General features: G+C 34.7%; 4 protein-coding genes and 1 long non-coding RNA gene across 5 annotated transcripts; 2 read left to right on the forward strand and 3 right to left on the reverse strand.

The window, feature by feature from the left end:
• Window positions 1–642: 642 nt before the first annotated feature.
• Window positions 643–3,622, reverse strand: LOC126876942 (venom serine protease Bi-VSP-like). Its single transcript, XM_050639820.1, has 7 exons — window positions 3,507–3,622; window positions 3,238–3,435; window positions 2,974–3,069; window positions 2,748–2,902; window positions 2,365–2,419; window positions 923–1,466; window positions 643–710 (listed from the first exon to the last, which is right to left on the reverse strand). Exons 1-6 carry the CDS (start codon window positions 3,523–3,525, stop codon window positions 1,444–1,446), a joined length of 546 nt encoding a protein of 181 aa, XP_050495777.1. The 5' UTR covers window positions 3,526–3,622; the 3' UTR covers window positions 643–710; window positions 923–1,443.
• Window positions 3,623–3,913: 291 nt separating this feature from the next.
• LOC126876946 (venom serine protease Bi-VSP-like) lies at window positions 3,914–5,075 on the reverse strand. Its single transcript, XM_050639825.1, has 2 exons — window positions 4,853–5,075; window positions 3,914–4,233 (listed from the first exon to the last, which is right to left on the reverse strand). Exons 1-2 carry the CDS (start codon window positions 4,953–4,955, stop codon window positions 3,914–3,916), a joined length of 423 nt encoding a protein of 140 aa, XP_050495782.1. The 5' UTR covers window positions 4,956–5,075.
• Window positions 5,076–6,326: 1,251 nt separating this feature from the next.
• Window positions 6,327–16,559, forward strand: LOC126876945 (omega-amidase NIT2-A-like). The gene is made up of 3 exons (XM_050639823.1): window positions 6,327–6,505; window positions 6,906–7,074; window positions 16,068–16,559. The coding sequence occupies exons 1-3, from the start codon at window positions 6,422–6,424 to the stop codon at window positions 16,277–16,279; spliced, it is 465 nt and encodes a 154-aa protein (XP_050495780.1). The 5' UTR covers window positions 6,327–6,421; the 3' UTR covers window positions 16,280–16,559.
• LOC126876952 (uncharacterized) lies at window positions 8,601–11,634 on the forward strand. The gene is made up of 2 exons (XR_007694632.1): window positions 8,601–10,622; window positions 10,724–11,634. It is a non-coding gene; the product is annotated as an uncharacterized LOC126876952 (long non-coding RNA).
• A 20-nt stretch (window positions 16,560–16,579) lies between the features above and the next one.
• On the reverse strand, window positions 16,580–21,700 carry LOC126876937 (venom serine protease Bi-VSP-like). The gene is made up of 7 exons (XM_050639807.1): window positions 21,223–21,700; window positions 19,606–19,803; window positions 19,342–19,437; window positions 19,116–19,270; window positions 18,733–18,787; window positions 16,983–17,078; window positions 16,580–16,906 (listed from the first exon to the last, which is right to left on the reverse strand). The coding sequence occupies exons 1-6, from the start codon at window positions 21,323–21,325 to the stop codon at window positions 17,071–17,073; spliced, it is 615 nt and encodes a 204-aa protein (XP_050495764.1). The 5' UTR covers window positions 21,326–21,700; the 3' UTR covers window positions 16,580–16,906; window positions 16,983–17,070.
• Window positions 21,701–22,075: the final 375 nt, after the last annotated feature.

Below are 22,075 nucleotides of genomic sequence, written 5' to 3' on the forward strand. Positions count from 1 at the left end.
ATTAGGTGCGATACGGTATCATTCCTTATGGTATACTGTAGATAAGTATTTTAGAAAATAACAAGAATAAATCTAAATTATTCAGAGGTTCCAGTTTCGGCTTAGACATAAATACAGGACCATTTGCAAAGAAGAAAGGGTGCGTTTCTACAGCCTCGTTATAGTAACCATGAATACCAATCTCTGAATTACTGGTTACCAAAGATAAATATCCTATAAAATTTAATATATTTCTTTAATTTTTAATACATACATGAGTTAGTAGTTCTAAATTATGAATCATCCTACCTGTGATATTACGCTTTTCCTTATAATATCATCACTCGAGTGAACAACATTAAGATCATGTAAACCATGTCATCCTATCTTACTGTGAAGATACTTAGTTATGTTATCTAACATTATAAAAATATCATCAAATTCAAGTCCTTTTATTCACATCACATGGCCACGACGATCTGGTTCTTCGTTATATAATGTTCTAAAATTTGTCGTATATATAGGATGTACAAACCGTGATATCAAGGTATCAGTTCTTCCTTCCCAAGGGACAGTTTCATTAAAATTCTGATAGAATTAAAAATTAATTATTAATAAATATTATTATTATTAAATTAATTAATTAATTAATTAATTAATTATTAATAATAAATGTCATCAGCCCACATCATTGTGCCACTTCTTTGTACTCCAGCCTCTAGATTAACAGCCTAAACAAACATACGAAATTTTATAGAAGCTGTACAAAATATAGTATATATGCGCAATATTGAAGCGTTCAAGGGGATATAAAGGTAATGTACATCACATACACGTGTACTCTCATGCAACAAAATACAATTAGATTTAATAGTATAAGCTCTTTTATTCATCATAATAGATTGGAAATTTAAGTGTCTTACGAGGGTGAGTAAAAAGTTACCCGCTCTGTCGGTGTAGAATTTATTTTAAGCAATTGTCAAAAAAGACATACATCATTTTTTGACATAATCACTCGATTTCTGTATACACTTTGTCCATTTGCCGAAGGACCTTTGTATTTTCTCATTAAAAAATGTTTTGGGCTGAGCTGCGAACCACGAATGCATCGTGGTCTTCACCTTTTCATCAGCTTTTTCGGCATCCATCTCGCACAAACTTTTTAAAATCCAAATCTGTCGTGCACTATTGCATAAGCAGAGCCGTGGCTGATTTGCAAATGATTTGCCACATTATCCAGTGTCACTCGTCTATTCCATAGAGCATAAGTTCATGAGCACGTTCAATGTTGTCATCGTGGATGTGGACGGGCGTCCAGCTGTTTTTTCATAACACTCGTGCGATCTTCTTTGAACTTTTGTGCCCATTCAAACACACTTCGTGACAAAACACTTTCTCCATAATGTGCATTAAATCTTTGATAAATATAGGCATCAAACATAACCTCCGACCACAAGAAACGAATCACAGCATCCTGCACTGTTTTCCTGCAAATCACCATTGCAAAGCGCCATTACTCGCGCAACGGTCACAAACGAATTGACGTAACACAAAGAAACCTGCGCAGCAGCACTGAACAGATATTGACGTCATACGAAGAGTGCAGATGGATCAATACGGTCGACAGAAGTTTTAACTATCTGGAGTGCGGATAAATTTTTACTGAGAGTCGTATAGGAATCTATAATCTGTAAGTACACCTTTGGCTGAATGGAAATTTCTCTTACATATAGTCAAAAATGCTGAAACTGTGTATTGAATTGGAAAGTGATAAAAAATAAGTGAAGTTTCGAGGTTGCATGTGATTGCATGAGTACACAGGACGTTTTTAGCGAATAAAAAATAATTTTGAAAGACACGAGACTTATCTTGTATTTTATGCACTCTCTGTGTCCGAATTTCCAGAAGCTCTCTATCTTATGAAGTGTTTTAGATTAGCCGGAAAATTTTGTACGTACGTACAAGAAGTATACGATCTAAGTGGAATATTCCATTATTCTCTTGATACAACAGAAACGAAATTTACAGAACTTCTCAGAAAGTTGGTTTATTATTACCAAATTTATAGAATTAATATACGTTTATCATCTTTACATACCTAAGTCGTGGAGGTTTATCGTGCGTAAAAGATTAGTGTCGTTTCAAAGTTACATTTCGTACATTTTAAGCCTATAATTTGTAACGTACAAAACAATGTAAATTTGAGCTGTTTCTTATCTCCACAATAAGAAAATCCAACTTTACGTTTTTTACACAATGATATTTATGGAACAGTAATATCATATTATTGCATCGCTTGGAGAATGAAGTCAAGGTACGATGTGACCCTAGTGTAAACGCTGGGATACCCAGCTGTGCCGCACTTATAAGCATAAGACACAATACCTATTAAATACGAGGTTAATTCATGTTGTATCAGCAGTGGTCCGCCGCGGTCAGCCTGAAAGGATCGTTAAATTTTTAATCAAAGATACTGAAATATATCGATCGAATTGTATTGAAATTATACTTATATACAGTAATAATCTTCTATTGATTTGTGTATTGAAATACTCCAATTTATAACGTACATGTTATATGTATTTTGAGCAAAACTAAGATTAGAAGGAAATTAGATTAAATACCATAACGAGGTGTGAGAAGTGGGCAAAACTATTAAATTGTGTTTATCTATTATTTTTAATGTTTAAGACGTCGATTTGATGTTAATTCGAATCGACGTGTCTTCAGATACCGTATAGTTTGTAGTAATTCTGTAACTTAATTACCGTACAAGAATCCTCTCCACCCTGAGCATGTTCGGCGCATATTATACCATCAGTGATATCAGGTGCATTAGGAAATTTGGAATAAGCTATTTTGCATTCGGCGTTCTTAATCACTGGCATTTGTACTTCCATTAATGCATTAGGTCGTGGTCGTCCTACGAAGAAAATAAGAAAGATATTTAAGACTGGAACTATTTAATTTTATTATAAAATTGATATCACTTACTATATCTTAATGCTCCCCATCCAGCAACAAGGGGGTTATAGCCGACGAAGTTGCTCTTTCGTAGGGGCTCTTTCGTACAAATGGGATATACGTACCCTGAAAAATAAAAAAATAAATGAAAATGCAGGAAACGAATGACCAAAAGTATGAGAAAGAATTATACACGCTTTATGACACAATATATGTGTACAGTAAGAAATTTCAGGATATGATACTTCAGTAATACTCAATAGCATATATATATATATATATTTGAGGACTTACTCGAAAATGGCACCTCCTCCACCAATCTAAGAATGACAATATTATGATTGTGTATGTTTTCTATTCCATCCATATGTGCACAATGTGCTGCGGTCAAAACATGCCTAGCCGATATCAGGGAACCTCCGCACTTCCATAGTGGTTTGTCTGGGTTTCGGGGATTACGAAAACCTAATGCAGCGATCCATGGCCAAGCGCCTAAAATGCAATAGTCATAGTTGTGAATATACATAATTTTTTCTCACATAACGGGTAACAACGATTATTACCTATTCGATATTCGATCATACAGCAGACGATAAGTACATACGTACAAATACTCTGAAATAGAGATTTGATAAAGACAGAAATTAAATTTTTATTCCAGTGGAATACAAATTATTAAATAATTCTATATAATTTCTATTTGAACTATACTGAACTATAAAGTTCAAACGTGTAATTTCTGCCCTAACAGTTTTTGATCTCTATCCATATTATTACTCCTATATCAATTTTTTATTTCAAGCAAAAAGATACTCTTCCTAACATGAAGTAAAAGAAAGAAATAATTCAAGTTAATAAGTAAAGTTACTACCGATAAAATCATAGCATTATTATTTAGTCTAATTGAAATGTACATTGATGTGCTGTTTAATGCCTTTAAAGTTCATTCTTTGCAGTAAATGGCTTATTATTAATCGGAAAGAAAGACATAAAACGTACCAAGTTCAGCTGGTTTACCATCGACCACCCTGGTATGAGAGACGTTGCTAAAACCACAGTATGGTGGTCGCAAAGCCTTATACTTATACACAGTTTTTATTAAAATTTCTCTCTTCTCTTTGTTTGGATCGTTCGGACAGCAAACGATCGTAACATTGCCCTGGTATCTGCACACTGATCGTCTATAAAAATCGGTGGCTGTACGGTACTGTATCTGCCATATTTCTTGCAGAGGTTTACATTTTCTGTAGTCAAGGCACCTGCCTTCTTGATTGTCCGGTGTGGTACATTCTGGATCAAACAATTTTAAAACATTTATACAGTTCAAAGATGCGTAAGAAAGCGACACCGATTACTCAACTTTCGAAGTAAAAGGCCGATCAAGTCCACCGGATTGCCCTACAGACACGTATTAATCCGTAAGAGTGAGTCATCATGTTGATAATAATTATCTAAAGAAACTTTTCACGTGAAAATATAAAATTTTAATTGATTAGATATTGTGTTAGCCATACTTAAGAAAGAAAATGAAAATGAATGAAATGAAAGAAAAGGACTACCTTCAACCTCATTTTTTAAATAAACACTTTGTCAGTTTTTCGGTAAATAAATTCTTAGGAATTCAGGACAGTTTTTAGTGAATCATTTTGTTTCGACCGTTCGCGGAGAGACGCGATCGCGAGATAGCACGTCAACGAGAGTTGTAAGTTCCCGTTACGATTAAATAATCGACGCCACGAACTGATCGATCCCCTTATTTCGATTATGATAATAAGGGTAGTTCAACGAAATTCCACAGAATTAACACAAATAAATTAATGTTTATTTCAACAACTTATTAACTAGAAAGATATAAATGGAACAAAAAAAATGTAACTGCGTTTTGGTTGATAAGTAATGCGCGACATACCACATGTGTTGACGGTTCGACTTCTCGAAAAGTTCTGAACGCCTTTCGATTTTTTTCGTTTTTTCTGGAAGGCGACCCCCACTACGTTCGGATCACGCCACATTCTTTTACTGCGAGGTAAAATACGGGCCACGAGTCGACGTTTCTGGAAGTCGCCCTGCTTAATGAACCATGCGCTTGCCACTACAATGTTTGTTTGCCGGGCAGACGCGACGATCCGTCTGCGACGCGATCGATAGTTAAGAATATGACCTATGGTAAGCCGCATGGCGTAACATTCTCCCCCCGTTGAGAGGGTACCGATCAAACTAGGGAGGTGTGGTTGAAGTTCCCATCTTATTTCGTCTCGGTGGCTAGTTGTTCGGGTTTCTCGAGATCGGGTTGAATTGGCAGTGGGACAAGCCTTTTGACGCCCCGATCCAAAATGCTCTTTGCCGTCTGAACTGTAGCTGTCCGGATGACACCATCGGCGCCTGAATGAACCTTGATAACTCGGCCCAGAGGCCAATGCATGGAGGGAACGTTGTCCTCTCTGAGGATGACGATTGTGCCCTTTTGGATGCTGTGTCCACCCTTGCTCCATTTATTGCGGTTGGTTAGCTCGTTCAAATACTCCTTATGCCAGCGGTTCCAAAAATGTTGTTTAAGCTGTTGGATATGCTGCCATTTGGAGAGTCGGTTCGATGGAATGTCTCTGAAATCTCGATCACGTAAGCACATTAATGAATCGCCAATGAGGAAATGTCCGGGAGTGAGGGCTAGGAGATCATTTGGATCGGTGGAGATAGGAGTTAGCGGGCGGGAATTGAGGACTGCTTCTATTTCTATGATAAGAGTATTACGGTGTTAAGCTCATATGTTTCTGTTTCTCCACTCGCGCTGCGCCATAATATCCTTTGATATTTCCGATCCTCTGGTCGTACGAGGAATTGCCGATACAGGAATTTTCTCGATGTCGCCAGTGAGTACGTACTGATGAGCGCGGAATCTAATTAATATGCAAAATAAATTGTGAATTGATTCGAGAATATAGGATTTCCCCATTTTCATGATTATCGTGATTTTTGTATAAATATATTTTTTAAGATACTAATAATTAGGTACTTATAAATTAGTATTATCAATTATTTTGCATTTATAATTCCGCCTCTAGTATAAGTGTTAATTGAAAACTAACTTTATGTTTGAAAAAGTACTAGCAAAGTCGTTGAGTAACAAGCCACTGATGCTAACACAAATAGCATTGTCGTAATTAAATATTTCTAAATATTCATTTTTCATTTTGAACCTGTAGAAACAATTTATTATATATACTATTAGCTAAGTAATTGCATATTTAATTAAGTCGAAATATAAAACTTAGTTATTTTAATAATTTAAAAAATAAAAAACTGACAAACATTTCAATTTAATTTATGGTTGGAACAAAAGACAGTTATTCTTCATTAATTGAAATATTGCAATGCAGAGTACTTTCCAAAATACGCCGAGAGTATTCCTGATGGTGAAACGAGCGTTGCTTCATCGAACGCAGCTAAAGAAAACAACATCTATGTAGTTGGTGGTACGATGCCTGAAATAGGGGGCGATAAATTGTACAATACCTGTACTATTTGGGGTCCCGATGGAACTTTGATAGCAAAACACCGAAAGGTAAGTAATATATTCCTTTATGGCTTTGAATTTGAAAATATTGGGGCGAAGAAAGTGACTCTATCTAGGAATAATTTAGGAATATACATATGTACATACGTATACTATAACCAATTCTATAATTTACGGTTTATAAAATACGTTATGATACGGGAAACGCCCATTTTTGTTGTAATGTGTTTGTGTTGTATAAATTTTTCACATACTTAAAATATTATTATACTTATTTTTTCTCCTTTTTAAACATTATTAAATGATAGGATTTTTTAATAAAAGAAAGTGATAAAAACGCTGTCAGTTATTAAATAAAAAATAATTAAAGTTTAGGAGTTGGTAACTTTGATATTAAATTACAAAAGTTGCAGCAATAGAATTAGCGACTACATTTTTATGTTATTAGGTACATCTATTCGACATCGACATTCCTAATAAGATTACTTTTCGAGAGAGTGATTCACTCAGTCCTGGTAACTCCCTAACGACGTTCGATGTGAAGGGCTGCAAAATAGGTATTGGCATTTGCTATGATATTAGATTCGAGGAAATGGCACGCATTTATCGGAACAAAGGTACAGTAACTTAATCGATCAATACTTAACTAGCAAAAAATTAAATATCTTTCTTAAATATATTCTATATAAAATTAATATAATCTGTAACTCTGTATAAAAAGAAGCTTAATTTAAAAAACCAGTATATTTGCTGAAAATGAAACAAATAAAAGAATTAAAAGCACAATAAGAGGACTGTCCTCGCATATTCAGAAATGATGGAATGTGAATCGTGCAACTACGAAGTTAATTGGTATTCGGTGGCTTCATATTTCCTGCTTCTCTGGGTTAGGTTGCCAAATGCTGATATATCCAGCGGCATTCAATATGACCACTGGACCACTGCACTGGTCATTACTTCAGCGTTTCAGAGCGAATGATAATCAATTATACGTTGCCTGCATATCACCGGCTCGTGTTCCTTAAGCAAGTTACGTCGCATGGGGACATACACAGTTGACCAATCCCTGGGGAAAGATTCTTTACGATTTGGAAACTCAAGAGAATATGGCAGTCACCGATATCGGTAATTTACAGCTTAAAATTAAAAGCGAGAGATCCATGATGTAATTAATTTTTAGTCTCGTTAATTTATCGATTTAGCCATCTTCCTCTGTATTTGTTGAATTTATTAGTAAGCATTACTTATTACTTCGTATGTTTCTTTTTTCTATCAGATCTAAAAGTTGTTGAGGAAGTAAGGGCTCAGATACCTACATTTTCTCAGAGACGTACAGATTTGTACGACACTGTCTGTAAGAAGGAGTAACTCTACACTAAAACAGAAAATGTTTTTTTATAATATTTCTACTACGATATCCTTTTTTTGTGAATTATTACTAATTTCTTATCATTTGTACTAAATGAATGACTCAATTAAGAAAACCAAAACGTTATAAATAATAATCTGTATATCTTGTGTATCAACATGTAATTGGATATTATAATAATATAGGATAATAATATAGGAGAATAATAATATAGAAAATAATACATGCTTTTAAACACCTTTAATATCGATCACATAAATTGTAATAATTCACAATGATCACGCATACATAAAAGACCCTTTGATAGTAAAATTTACGATCAAAACGCAATTACGTATCGTTTAACAACATTTAATTTATAACACCTTTTAAACATTTAGACAGATTAACACATAACACTTCTTATATATAAACATCAATTCGAAGTTATCAGCTTGGAGAAATTGGTCGATTAATACCTGTAGATTGTCTGTCTCGATGAAAGCCTTAAAGAGAGCAAAAACATGATAATGCCGCTAATATAATATTCCTTCTTTCTTGTATCTGTCTGCCTCTCAGGTCGTTTTACTAATTACAATAAGTAATTTCGACTTCTTTGCGCTCTCTTTTAACGCATTCGAGACCGAAAGAAATTCATATCAGTCAGTAGGCAAGGGTATAATATACATATTTTATATATAACTTATGTAGTAATGTATAGATCATGTTAATTTCATATTTTTTTCAATATAGAATTATTATATATATATATATATATATATATATATATATATATATATATATATATATATATATATATATATATATATAACTGTACATAATACATTATAGAATAACGTAGTATATAATTTTATATTTTAAAAATATGAGGCATACTATTCAAGATTGTCGTCGATTTAAAATCAAAGTATGAAAAGGATACCCTGGAGAGAGTAAAACACAGAATCATTCTAACTAAACATTCAGATCGTACCGACACCTAGGTATCGTCTTACAATTAAATCTCGGTCTCGAATGGATTAAAATGAAATACATACTTGCAGCTTCAACATCTTCAATATCGAGGAGATTCAAACTTTACAAATAAAAGCGGCCTGTTCCCCTTTCCACGACAGACTCTCATACCATATCCGCTCTTATCCAGGCTTTTACTTGAAACCAGCAATGCGTTCATTTACAATTTAAATTTACCCGGACCATCCACTGAATCGTCAGCCCTTTACAAGAAATGAGAGGGAACGTTCGCCCTTGAACACATAAAACAAAAAAAAAAAAAAAAAATAGAAAAGGAAAAAAACCACAAATTTTAGTGAAGCTATTTTATTGAAACTTATTATATCATTTTAACAGCTATATATAAAACGTTGAATTATTTCCTTTCGCGCTGAGCAATTTTATTTCAAATTTCTAGCTTCAGAATGATAATTACGTATTTGTAATTATCAACAAGCTTTAAAAATATGGAATATTCAGCCAGATGAAATATAGGTAAAGTATTTAGAAGAAAAAAGATTGAAATGTTTTATGTAAAACGATTAAATTAAGTGGAAAACTGCGCTTCTTCCTGCTCCTCTACATGGCGCTACGCGGGACTCGCTTCTGAGCACGTCTTTCTCGTTGGAGGCTTCTTCTTTCTTTTCTTTCCCAGTAGAATTTTTGCACAATTCTTTCTCCCTTTTATCATTAAATTACCTCTAATTCTTAACAATCTTTAATCTTTGTCTCTTCTTCCCTATATATATATTTTTGTTTACTTTTCTCCGTAGCGAATTTTGTCTTTCTGACGCAGGATTAGGTTCCTGGACTTAGGGAGTTGCTACACGCCAGCTCCACCATGGCGACGGCATTCACTAGGCAGCCTACATAGCCACCTTTCAGCTCACGCTTCGGGACACTTTTTTCGCTGAGATTCTCCGCGATGAGGCATGAAAGCAGAGACCACCGTCTGCGGAGGCATGATTATTCTATTGTTCCTTTTAACGAGTAATCGTTTTACTCGAGTCCTCTCACTAAACCGTAAGTACGAAAGACTATTATACTTAGATAGGTACTTGGTCTCAAGAACCAACTTATTTTGGTCTTTCGATTAAGTTCTTAATTAAATGCTCAATTAGATATTCCTAAATATATCTTCATAATATTTCCCTCATCTATTTCTTTGACATTCTAGCAACCTCGTTAAGACGTCCGCCACTTCAACTTCTATCTACAAGTGGCAAAAACTGAAGCTGACCTTCTTCATGGAGAAACATGCCGGAAATGGCATCCGCACGTGTGAATAATTATACTCAGTGTCCAGGTAGTTCTTTCGATCATCCGATAGAAGTCGTTTCTGTTTTTCAGAGTTCGTTCACGTCTCCAGAATGTAAAAATATCCAAGGAAGTACCATTAGGAAGCAATGAAATTCAGAGTTTCTGTGGTTATTCCTTTTTCTGATTGTTTCTTTTCTTTGCCCAAAATGGATGATTTCTATATCAAATTGTTTATTCGTATTTTTTTTTTAATATTCCTTGAGATTTTCAATCAACTCGATTTCGAATTTTTTAGCACCCGATCTTCTGGTTGACGTCGTTAAGAAAGAGGAACGAGTGCACAGGAAGCATGGTCGGCGTGAGCATGATTAGATCCGGTCTGCCCGATGACCTTGCCAGTGATAATAGCGGTTCGTTAAGGTGGTTGCAGTCTTGATTTGCTTCTGTTTCGATTTCCAGCGAACTCGTCAGCCGGCATGGCTTCCGAGATGCTCCCCCTGAAACAAGTCGAAGGGAAATAATTAATGGACTCTCTGTTCGATTGTACGTGGATGACAAGCTGACCGTAAAAAGAAATATACAAATACGATTAGAAAATATAATCCGAACCCCTTTCGGTTTGATCTGAAGGTTTCTTTTTCTAGACGGAACCAAAGATTCTTATCTGGTTTATGGTGAGCTAAGGAACTCTTTGAAAACAGCATTTATAACTTTCGAAAAAGAGACAGGTATTTCTTGCGCGAACAATTGAATAATTAATTCGTTCTCTAAATATCCTTATTTGTTGTTCCTAAAATACATAATGATTGGAAGCTTCTTACGGGAAGCGCAATCAGCCGCTGATATCATTGAAGTCGAAACGCCATTAAAACCATATTACGATTCGCATGCGACATGCTCCATTCATGAAAACACAAAAGCAATAAACAAGTACAAATCAACGAAATAAATCCTCCGAGAACGAGACGTTACAGGAATTATACCATTGCGAGGATACAAAAGACTTGCTCATGAGCTACTTCCTTCAAGTAGTCGAGCGGTGTATTTTCCGGTCGTTAACTTCCATATAATGGGATATTAAAGAGTACGGACACAACGCTGCTATTTTTCAACTATTCATTATCAAATTACGCAGCGGGAATCGTTGCAACGACAAAACTGTAACGACTCGTACCTGCGTATCTTCCATTTAGCTGCGGTAAACGCTGACTTGTCTGCGTTTTTTTTTTTCACTTCCTCGTTACGGAAACCAGGAAAAGTGATTCACAATACAGTTTCTAACTGTACTTCTCGCGATTCTTTCTTAGAAACAAGCAATTGCTTCTTTTCAATTTCCTAAATCTATAATAAAACAGTCCATTCCTTGAATAGAAATTAACTTTAAAACTTTAGGCGCATACATTGTACGTATCGTATGTATGTATTTTGATTTGAAAAGAAACGCGGCAAACGCCTTTGAAAAGACGTTAGGTTTTCAACACCTTAACTAACTTAATTCCAGCGAGTTGCAAATCTGCTGCATCTCCAACATCTGAATATCAATCTTTTACAATGACTTGTTCTCCAATTTATTAAAATTACATCTCTCCCGTTGCACCGACCTTCTTTAAAGGTTCCCGCGGCAGGTTGAACCCGCATCACGTATCTTCCCTCTTCCTTCCACCCCCTGTTCCCTTTCTCTTTCTATCGGACGGGAAGAGCGGGAACGCTTAAAACGCGCGAATCACGCGAGCGCCTCACGATTTGCGAAACATCACGTGAAAATCACCGATCCGATCTCCGTGCGCGCGGTGCACCGTGGGGGTAACGATTAAATCGACAGGATATACTTTATTAGCTATTCCGTTATTACAGGCTGTAGTTGGCGGGGAAATAGTCACTATGGATCGATGAACTCCATTGTAACAACGCACCTTCGAATTGCATCGGAAACGCTTCTGTATTGCGTCCACCGTATAACCTATCATCGTGTGTTTAGGGTAAATCAGTGGATCGGAAGTTACGTTTCTATGTTTCTCGCCTGTCAGTATAACACTGTGCAAGAGATACAGCAAGATCCTAAAATCATTCGAGTACAAGTAGCGTAAAATGGTCGTTTAAATTTCAATAAATTAACTATTCATACGTTAATTGTACGCGGTCAGGATTAAGGGGTACGGCGATGGAGAAGATTTTGTTAGCTAGATGTTGAGTAAATAATCGAAGATGATAATTTTATAAATGTTTCGTATTTATGATGATGGAAAAGATTTAATTTGAGTTACGTTACGTTTGAATAAGATAGACTTTTCCAAGAGTGGAGGATTTGTAGAGATAGTGGACGTAATAGTAGTATGATTTAATACCTGATGTGTCTTTTTTTTCTTTGACATATAGGTCACTGTGGGGGTAATATTGATCTAGATATAACTATCTTTTCTGAGAAGTACGTATATGCTTATGGGAACTATGTTTGGTTAATCAATAGAGCCATTCTTTTGAGAAATTGAATCTAGAAGAATTTGACGATATTTTGCCTTGTTTCAATAGTACATCAGTTTAAAGAAACGCCTGCGATTATAGTATATAATTGCACATAGGTATATGCAAAATTGCATTTTCAAATAATTAAATCAAAAATATAGGAATGTATCAATGGGAAGAATATTTGTTAAAGATCTTTCCTTTTTAATCAAATTCGTCCAACAACCCCATTCTCGTCAAACATAAAATGAACGGTGCCTTTCTCAAAGAAACAAGAAGAAAATTGCTGTCGTTCTAAAGTTCTTCTCCATTGCTAAACTACACGTTCGTGTTTCTAGTTACACTCCAATTATTCGATTGTAAGAAGCAAGCAATCCCTCCATCCAAGCGCTAGATATAGTTTCTCGAGTAGTTCTCTTCAATACCGTTATATCGATGAACTCTTTTTGAATAAAGTTCACATTTATAAAGCAAACACAATAAAATACGACAGGACAATTGTAATCGATAAATAACATTTTATTAGGATATTATAAGAAGCTAAGATATCGAGTTCTAATTGTGAATATCAAGCGCTCGTCGTTCGAGGAGATTACCAATATTTTCTTCCTTAACAATATTAATTACGAAGTTTCGATACCGTTTATGACATTAAGATCTCTTGATAAAGTTGTATCGTTAAAATCTTACTGTTCCTAGGGAAAATATATAGTTAATATATATAGTTAAATATATATAGTTAAAACCGGAATATATATAGTTAAAACTTCCAGAGGAGCATCTCGCAGACAAATTATTGATTGTTAGTGTCGATTGACTGTAATCGATATTTGGTGCGTGAAGTTGTATGTTTCGTGAACCTGCGTTGATGCAGGGATTCTGTTGCAAATCATAAACTAAAGAGCCACTGGTCAAGGTGAAAGAGGTTCAATAAATCCAGTGTTAGTGTAATTTGACACTTTATGTGCACCGGGTGTATGCAAACAGAGTTTGATGTTCTGAACACCACGGTTGTAAGATTTTATTGAGACCCCAGTATTGTATCCGCACGGTGTGACCCTCTGTTGATGATTGCCCTCTCCACCAGCCGTTTAATCTCATCTGTCTATCGTGCCTTACCGGCCAGGGAGTTTCCCTAACATCTGAGATATCAGATTTGCAGCTCGGAGAGGACAGATAATTCGGAATATCCCAAAGAAGGGCAAGGTACTGGCCGAGCCCCAAATCACTTACATAGAATTACTTACATAGAACAATCACTTACATAGAATTTTTTTTTTCTTTTCTTTTCTTTTCTTTTTTATTTTCTTGTTGAAATTATAATTAATTCTCACGTCGAGAATTTTCAGTTACTTTACTTAGTATTATGCAGTGTTAGCTGATTATTAATAATAAGTTAAGACTTATTATAGATAAATATAATTTACTCACATAGAATAAATTCATTTAATTAATTATGAGATTAATTCACTTACATAATTATGACATACAAGTAAATTTTATAACCACAAATTTTTAAATGTTATACTTTGAATCTGTTCTTACATTTAATTTTAATTTTAATTTTAATTTAAAAAAAAAACCTTACAGCCAGTACCTCTAAAATATTCGATAAAAATTCTGATGAAACATTAATTGAAACATCTAAACGCAACAAAGAATGGATATAATTATACAATTTTCCAATATTTCAACATTCATTCATGTACATCGATTTTTATTATCACATTTGTTTCATATCTGAAGAATATGTATTTGTTGGCATCAAAATATTCTCTGTTTCAATCCTTGGTCATTTTAGATCGAGACTTCAAAATCTTCTTGATTAAAATTCTTAAATTTTTTTAAATGAGAATCATTAATTAGAGGACAAAAAGTTGCTTCAATTATTTGAATATTCTGCTATTCATACAATAACATATTTCATTTTAAATTAAAACGAGAATAAATACTATTGTGTATAAATTTAATAGAACGACAAAGTAAATGTACAAAGTAGTTGCAAAGTAAATGAACAAATTGTACGAGGCAACTGTCATTAGCGTAATTTTAACGTGTACATTTACAGTATGATATTAACCATTATTTAGGATTGTTAAAGTGAATTAATGCGTAACTGCGTCATCCACGATTGACCATGATTATGGTAGTGACTATTGCTATAAATGAAGCTTAATAGTTGTCGAAAAGAATCACTCGAAAATCGCGTTCATAAATCATTCTCTCGTCTCGTATCGTGTTCGTCGGGCGGAAAACAAGATTGTGTTTTAAAGAAATCGCGTGTTCCGATTACTATCAAACTTACTGTGTCACTCGCATAGCAGAAGAGAAAGATTAAGATAAGGTCACCAATGAGCAAAACGTTTAACGTATAAGTGTGGTACATTAAAATTGAGTCCGCTGCAACCCTCATGACATTTAAAATCCTACGCGTATATTGAGTAAAGTTGTTATATTAAATATAATCATATTAAATACAAGCTCGTAGGCTGGATTCCCAAATTATTTGGTTAAATACTTTGAATACGAGAATACCGAGTGTTAACAGTAGTAAATCCTCTATATGGTATGTTTACTTTGCTATCTTGAATAGGTAAATAACATTTCACTTTAACACATTTAACCAATATTATACGCATATGCACATAATGTTACTGTTACATATAATGATATATACGTAGATATACACGTTAATTAAATCCTCTATATGGTATTTTTATATCAGTATCGTAAACATTGTAAACCGGAAATCTTTTATTACACACGTACATATACAGTCAATATTATTGTTACATATAGTGATACATACGTTGATCCACACATTAATTAAATCCTCTATATGCTATTTCTACTTTGCTATCTTGAATAGATAAATAACATGTCGCTTCCAGATGTCAAATAATATTTGCCAAATGCACATATAATGATATAATTACATATAATGATAATAACAATATAATAATTATATATAATATTGATAATAATGATATAATTACATATAATGATATATACGTTGATCCACACATTAATTAAATCCTCCATATGATACTTTTGTATCGGTGTCATGAACATTTTTCCCCGAACGACCTTCTATGACGCGTGTACGTATATCGAGAATATTATTGTATTATATATAGTGATACATACGTTGATATACACATTAATTAAATCCTCTATATAGTATTTTTACTTTGCTATCTTGAATAGATAAATAACCTCGAATATAGACATACAGGTACACTTACGTTGATATACACCTTTGTACAAGGTGTCAAAAAATTTTTTATCACGGCGTTTTTTTAAGACGATTTTATAGCTTCGAAATTGATCTTGACACGATTTTCAATGTCAAATTATTTTTCTATTGCATCATGTGATACTCATTAGGAGGAACGAAACTTCTGTTTTCTTAGAAAAAATGTTTGAAATTTCATTAATTCCTAGATTGATTTTATTTATACTTTAAGGTCAGATATGACATCAAATAATGTCAATACTAATATTTAGTTATTTGTCAATTTATAGCATCTGAAAAACAAGATATCTTCGAGACAGCGTGGGTTTTCTTTCCAACTTTCTTAACTTTCAACAATAAAATTTTCGTCAAACGATACAATCTATCCAACAAAGTTCTTGTAGACAGCCAATCTCGTAAGAACATAGATCTTCTTCAAGTATTATTCTTCACAATGCTTCGTGTGGAATTTCTACTTGACGAGTTATTATTAAACGATTAAAAGCTTATTATTATACGATAATGTAATATCGTAGAATAGCTTTGATTGGAGATCGGCTGAAATTAGAAAACACCGTGTACGCCGTCTTTTTGTGGTTTGTTTACATCCAAGAGCGCCTAGTAACAATGACGCGAGAAAAGATAAGCAGCGTCAAAACAGAAGTACGGTTTCATATTTCAAGGAGTGGCAATCGAGAGGCCAGAGTATGTGAGCCGAAAAGTGTGTGTGTGTGTGTGTGTGTGTGTGTGTGTGTGTGTGTGTGTGTGTGTGTGTGTGTGTGTGTGTGTGTGTGCATTTACCACTGACGAATATAATATATATTTGAAAGGATGGAAATTTTATTTATCCGACTATATGACCATACTCGGTTAAGTATCAACAGCGACTATCTATCAAAAAGATTAAAAATTTTAGCCATGTGATTTGGTCCCTTAAAGCGGGGATTTTAGAAGTAATATTTTTATAATAAAAGAATTCATGAAAAAGTTGTATTATCATACAACTAATGATAAAATGATCTGGTTCTTCATTATATAATGTTCTAAAATTTGTCGTATATATAGGATGTACAAACCGTGATATCAAGGTATCAGTTCTTCCTTCCCAAGGGACAGTTTCATTAAAATTCTGATAGAATTAAAAATTAATTATTAATATTCTAACAATCATATATGTTAAATACGTTATAGTCAACGATATATACCTGAGCGAATGTAGGGGTGATTCCTTGATAATTATAAATGTCATCAGCCCACATCATTGTGCCACTTCTTTGTACTCCAGCCTCTAGATTAACAGCCTAAACAAACATACGAAATTTTATAGAAGCTGTACAAAATATAGTATATATGCGCAATATTGAAGCGTTCAAGGGGATATAAAGGTAATGTACATCACATACACGTGTACTCTCATGCAACAAAATACAATTAGATTTAATAGTATAAGCTCTTTTATTCATCATAATAGATTGGAAATTTAAGTGTCTTACGAGGGTGAGTAAAAAGTTACCCGCTTTGTCGGTGTAGAATTTATTTTAAGCAATTGTCAAAAAAGACATACATCATTTTTTGACATAATCACTCGATTTCTGTATACACTTTGTCCATTTGCCGAAGGACCTTTGTATTTTCTCATTAAAAAATGTTTTGGGCTGAGCTGCGAACCACGAATGCATCGTGGTCTTCACCTTTTCATCAGCTTTTTCGGCATCCATCTCGCACAAACTTTTTAAAATCCAAATCTGTCGTGCACTATTGCATAAGCAGAGCCGTGGCTGATTTGCAAATGATTTGCCACATTATCCAGTGTCACTCGTCTATTCCATAGAGCATAAGTTCATGAGCACGTTCAATGTTGTCATCGTGGATGTGGACGGGCGTCCAGCTGTTTTTTCATAACACTCGTGCGATCTTCTTTGAACTTTTGTGCCCATTCAAACACACTTCGTGACAAAACACTTTCTCCATAATGTGCATTAAATCTTTGATAAATATAGGCATCAAACATAACCTCCGACCACAAGAAACGAATCACAGCATCCTGCACTGTTTTCCTGCAAATCACCATTGCAAAGCGCCATTACTCGCGCAACGGTCACAAACGAATTGACGTAACACAAAGAAACCTGCGCAGCAGCACTGAACAGATATTGACGTCATACGAAGAGTGCAGATGGATCAATACGGTCGACAGAAGTTTTAACTATCTGGAGTGCGGATAAATTTTTACTGAGAGTCGTATAGGAATCTATAATCTGTAAGTACACCTTTGGCTGAATGGAAATTTCTCTTACATATAGTCAAAAATGCTGAAACTGTGTATTGAATTGGAAAGTGATAAAAAATAAGTGAAGTTTCGAGGTTGCATGTGATTGCATGAGTACACAGGACGTTTTTAGCGAATAAAAAATAATTTTGAAAGACACGAGACTTATCTTGTATTTTATGCACTCTCTGTGTCCGAATTTCCAGAAGCTCTCTATCTTATGAAGTGTTTTAGATTAGCCGGAAAATTTTGTACGTACGTACAAGAAGTATACGATCTAAGTGGAATATTCCATTATTCTCTTGATACAACAGAAACGAAATTTACAGAACTTCTCAGAAAGTTGGTTTATTATTACCAAATTTATAGAATTAATATACGTTTATCATCTTTACATACCTAAGTCGTGGAGGTTTATCGTGCGTAAAAGATTAGTGTCGTTTCAAAGTTACATTTCGTACATTTTAAGCCTATAATTTGTAACGTACAAAACAATGTAAATTTGAGCTGTTTCTTATCTCCACAATAAGAAAATCCAACTTTACGTTTTTTACACAATGATATTTATGGAACAGTAATATCATATTATTGCATCGCTTGGAGAATGAAGTCAAGGTACGATGTGACCCTAGTGTAAACGCTGGGATACCCAGCTGTGCCGCACTTATAAGCATAAGACACAATACCTATTAAATACGAGGTTAATTCATGTTGTATCAGCAGTGGTCCGCCGCGGTCAGCCTGAAAGGATCGTTAAATTTTTAATCAAAGATACTGAAATATATCGATCGAATTGTATTGAAATTATACTTATATACAGTAATAATCTTCTATTGATTTGTGTATTGAAATACTCCAATTTATAACGTACATGTTATATGTATTTTGAGCAAAACTAAGATTAGAAGGAAATTAGATTAAATACCATAACGAGGTGTGAGAAGTGGGCAAAACTATTAAATTGTGTTTATCTATTATTTTTAATGTTTAAGACGTCGATTTGATGTTAATTCGAATCGACGTGTCTTCAGATACCGTATAGTTTGTAGTAACTCTGTAACTTAATTACCGTACAAGAATCCTCTCCACCCTGAGCATGTTCGGCGCATATTATACCATCAGTGATATCAGGTGCATTAGGAAATTTGGAATAAGCTATTTTGCATTCGGCGTTCTTAATCACTGGCATTTGTACTTCCATTAATGCATTACGTCGTGGTCGTCCTACGAAGAAAATAAGAAAGATATTTAAGACTGGAACTATTTAATTTTATTATAAAATTGATATCACTTACTATATCTTAATGCTCCCGATCCAACAACAAGGGGGTTATAGCCGACGAAGTTGCTCTTTCGTAGGGGCTCTTTCGTACAAATGGGATATACGTACCCTGAAAAATAAAAAAATAAATGAAAATGCAGGAAACGAATGACCAAAAGTATGAGAAAGAATTATACACGCTTTATGACACAATATATGTGTACAGTAAGAAATTTCAGGATATGATACTTCAGTAATACTCAATAGCATATATATATATATATATTTGAGGACTTACTCGAAAATGGCACCTCCTCCACCAATCTAAGAATGGCAATATTATGATTGTGTATGTTTTCTATTCCATCCATATGTGCACAATGTGCTGCGGTCAAAACATGCCTAGCCGATATCAGGGAACCTCCGCACTTCCATAGTGGTTTGTCTGGGTTTCGGGGATTACGAAAACCTAATGCAGCGATCCATGGCCAAGCGCCTAAAATGCAATAGTCATAGTTGTGAATATACATAATTTTTTCTCACATAACGGGTAACAACGATTATTACCTATTCGATATTCGATCATACAGCAGACGATAAGTACATACGTACAAATACTCTGAAATAGAGATTTGATAAAGACAGAAATTAAATTTTTATTCCAGTGGAATACAAATTATTAAATAATTCTATATAATTTCTATTTGAACTATACTGAACTATAAAGTTCAAACGTGTAATTTCTGCCCTAACAGTTTTTGATCTCTATCCATATTATTACTCCTATATCAATTTTTTATTTCAAGCAAAAAGATACTCTTCCTAACATGAAGTAAAAGAAAGAAATAATTCAAGTTAATAAGTAAAGTTACTACCGATAAAATCATAGCATTATTATTTAGTCTAATTGAAATGTACATTGATGTGCTGTTTAATGCCTTTAAAGTTCATTCTTTGCAGTAAATGGCTTATTATTAATCGGAAAGAAAGACATAAAACGTACCAAGTTCAGCTGGTTTACCATCGACCACCCTGGTATGAGAGACGTTGCTAAAACCACAGTATGGTGGTCGCAAAGCCTTATACTTATACACAGTTTTTATTAAAATTTCTCTCTTCTCTTTGTTTGGATCGTTCGGACAGCAAACGATCGTAACATTGCCCTGGTATCTGCACACTGATCGTCTATAAAAATCGGTGGCTGTACGGTACTGTATCTGCCATATTTCTTGCAGAGGTTTACATTTTCTGTAGTCAAGGCACCTGCCTTCTTGATTGTCCGGTGTGGTACATTCTGGATCAAACAATTTTAAAACATTTATACAGTTCAAAGATGCGTAAGAAAGCGACACCGATTACTCAACTTTCGAAGTAAAAGGCCGATCAAGTCCACCGGATTGCCCTACAGACACGTATTAATCCGTAAGAGTTAGTCATCATGTTGATAATAATTATCTAAAGAAACTTTTCACGTGAAAATATAAAATTTTAATTGATTAGATATTGTGTTAGCCATACTTAAGAAAGAAAATGAAAATGAATGAAATGAAAGAAAAGGACTACCTTCAACCTCATGTTTTAAATAAACACTTTGTCAGTTTTGCGGTAAATAAATTCTTAGGAATTCAGGACAGTTTTTAGTGTGAATCATTTTGTTTCGACCGTTCGCGGAGAGACGCGATCGCGAGATAGCACGTCAACGAGAGTTGTAAGTTCCCGTTACGATTAAATAATCGACGCCACGAACTGATCGATCCCCTTATTTCGATTATGATAATAAGGGTAGTTCAACGAAATTCCACAGAATTAACACAAATAAATTAATGTTTATTTCAACAACTTATTAACTAGAAAGATATAAATGGAACAAAAAAAATGTAACTGCGTTTTGGTTGATAAGTAATGCGCGACATACCACATGTGTTGACGGTTCGACATCTCGAAAAGTTCTGAACGCCTTTCGATTTTTTTCGTTTTTTCTGGAAGGCGACCCCCACTACGTTCGGATCACGCCACATTCTTTTACGCGAGGTAAAATACGGGCCACGAGTCGACGTTTCTGGAAGTCGCCCTGCTTAATGAACCATGCGCTTGCCACTACAATGTTTGTTTGCCGGGCAGACACGACGATCCGTCTGCGACATTATAGTGCCGCGATCGATAGTTAAGAATATGACCTATGGTAAGCCGCATGGCGTAACATTCTCCCCCCGTTGAGAGGGTACCGATCAAACTAGGGAGGTGTGGTTGAAGTTCCCATCTTATTTCGTCTCGGTGGCTAGTTGTTCGGGTTTCTCGAGATCGGGTTGAATTGGCAGTGGGACAAGCCTTTTGACGCCCCGATCCAAAATGCTCTTTGCCGTCTGAACTGTAGCTGTCCGGATGACACTGTCACGTAAAATAACAAAATAAAAAAAGGAATTTGAGGTAAAAAATAAAAAAAGAAAACTTTATTTTTTTTCTAACATCAATACACTTTACAATTTACTTCCGAACTCTAGGCGTGACTTTCTAAGACTGACTCTTATGATTTTACTTTCGATCGGATCCGCTTACTTTCTTTTGTCATCCCTCAACATCCCCACCGTCCATGCATTTGCTAGGCGTCCGCGATCGTTGCCACGTGTTCTTTCTTCTAGAACCTTCGGTGGAAGGACCGTTGGGATGTTGATGGTTCATTAGGCACTTCAGCGATATACATTGTCGCCGAGTGCCGCCACATCTTTATCTCTATCGTCAGTCCGTCGGATTTGAAGTATGCCGGTCGT

This window comes from Bombus huntii, unplaced genomic scaffold, assembly GCF_024542735.1.
Source record: "Bombus huntii isolate Logan2020A unplaced genomic scaffold, iyBomHunt1.1 ctg00000107.1, whole genome shotgun sequence".
Taxonomy (NCBI): Eukaryota; Metazoa; Arthropoda; class Insecta; order Hymenoptera; family Apidae; genus Bombus; species Bombus huntii.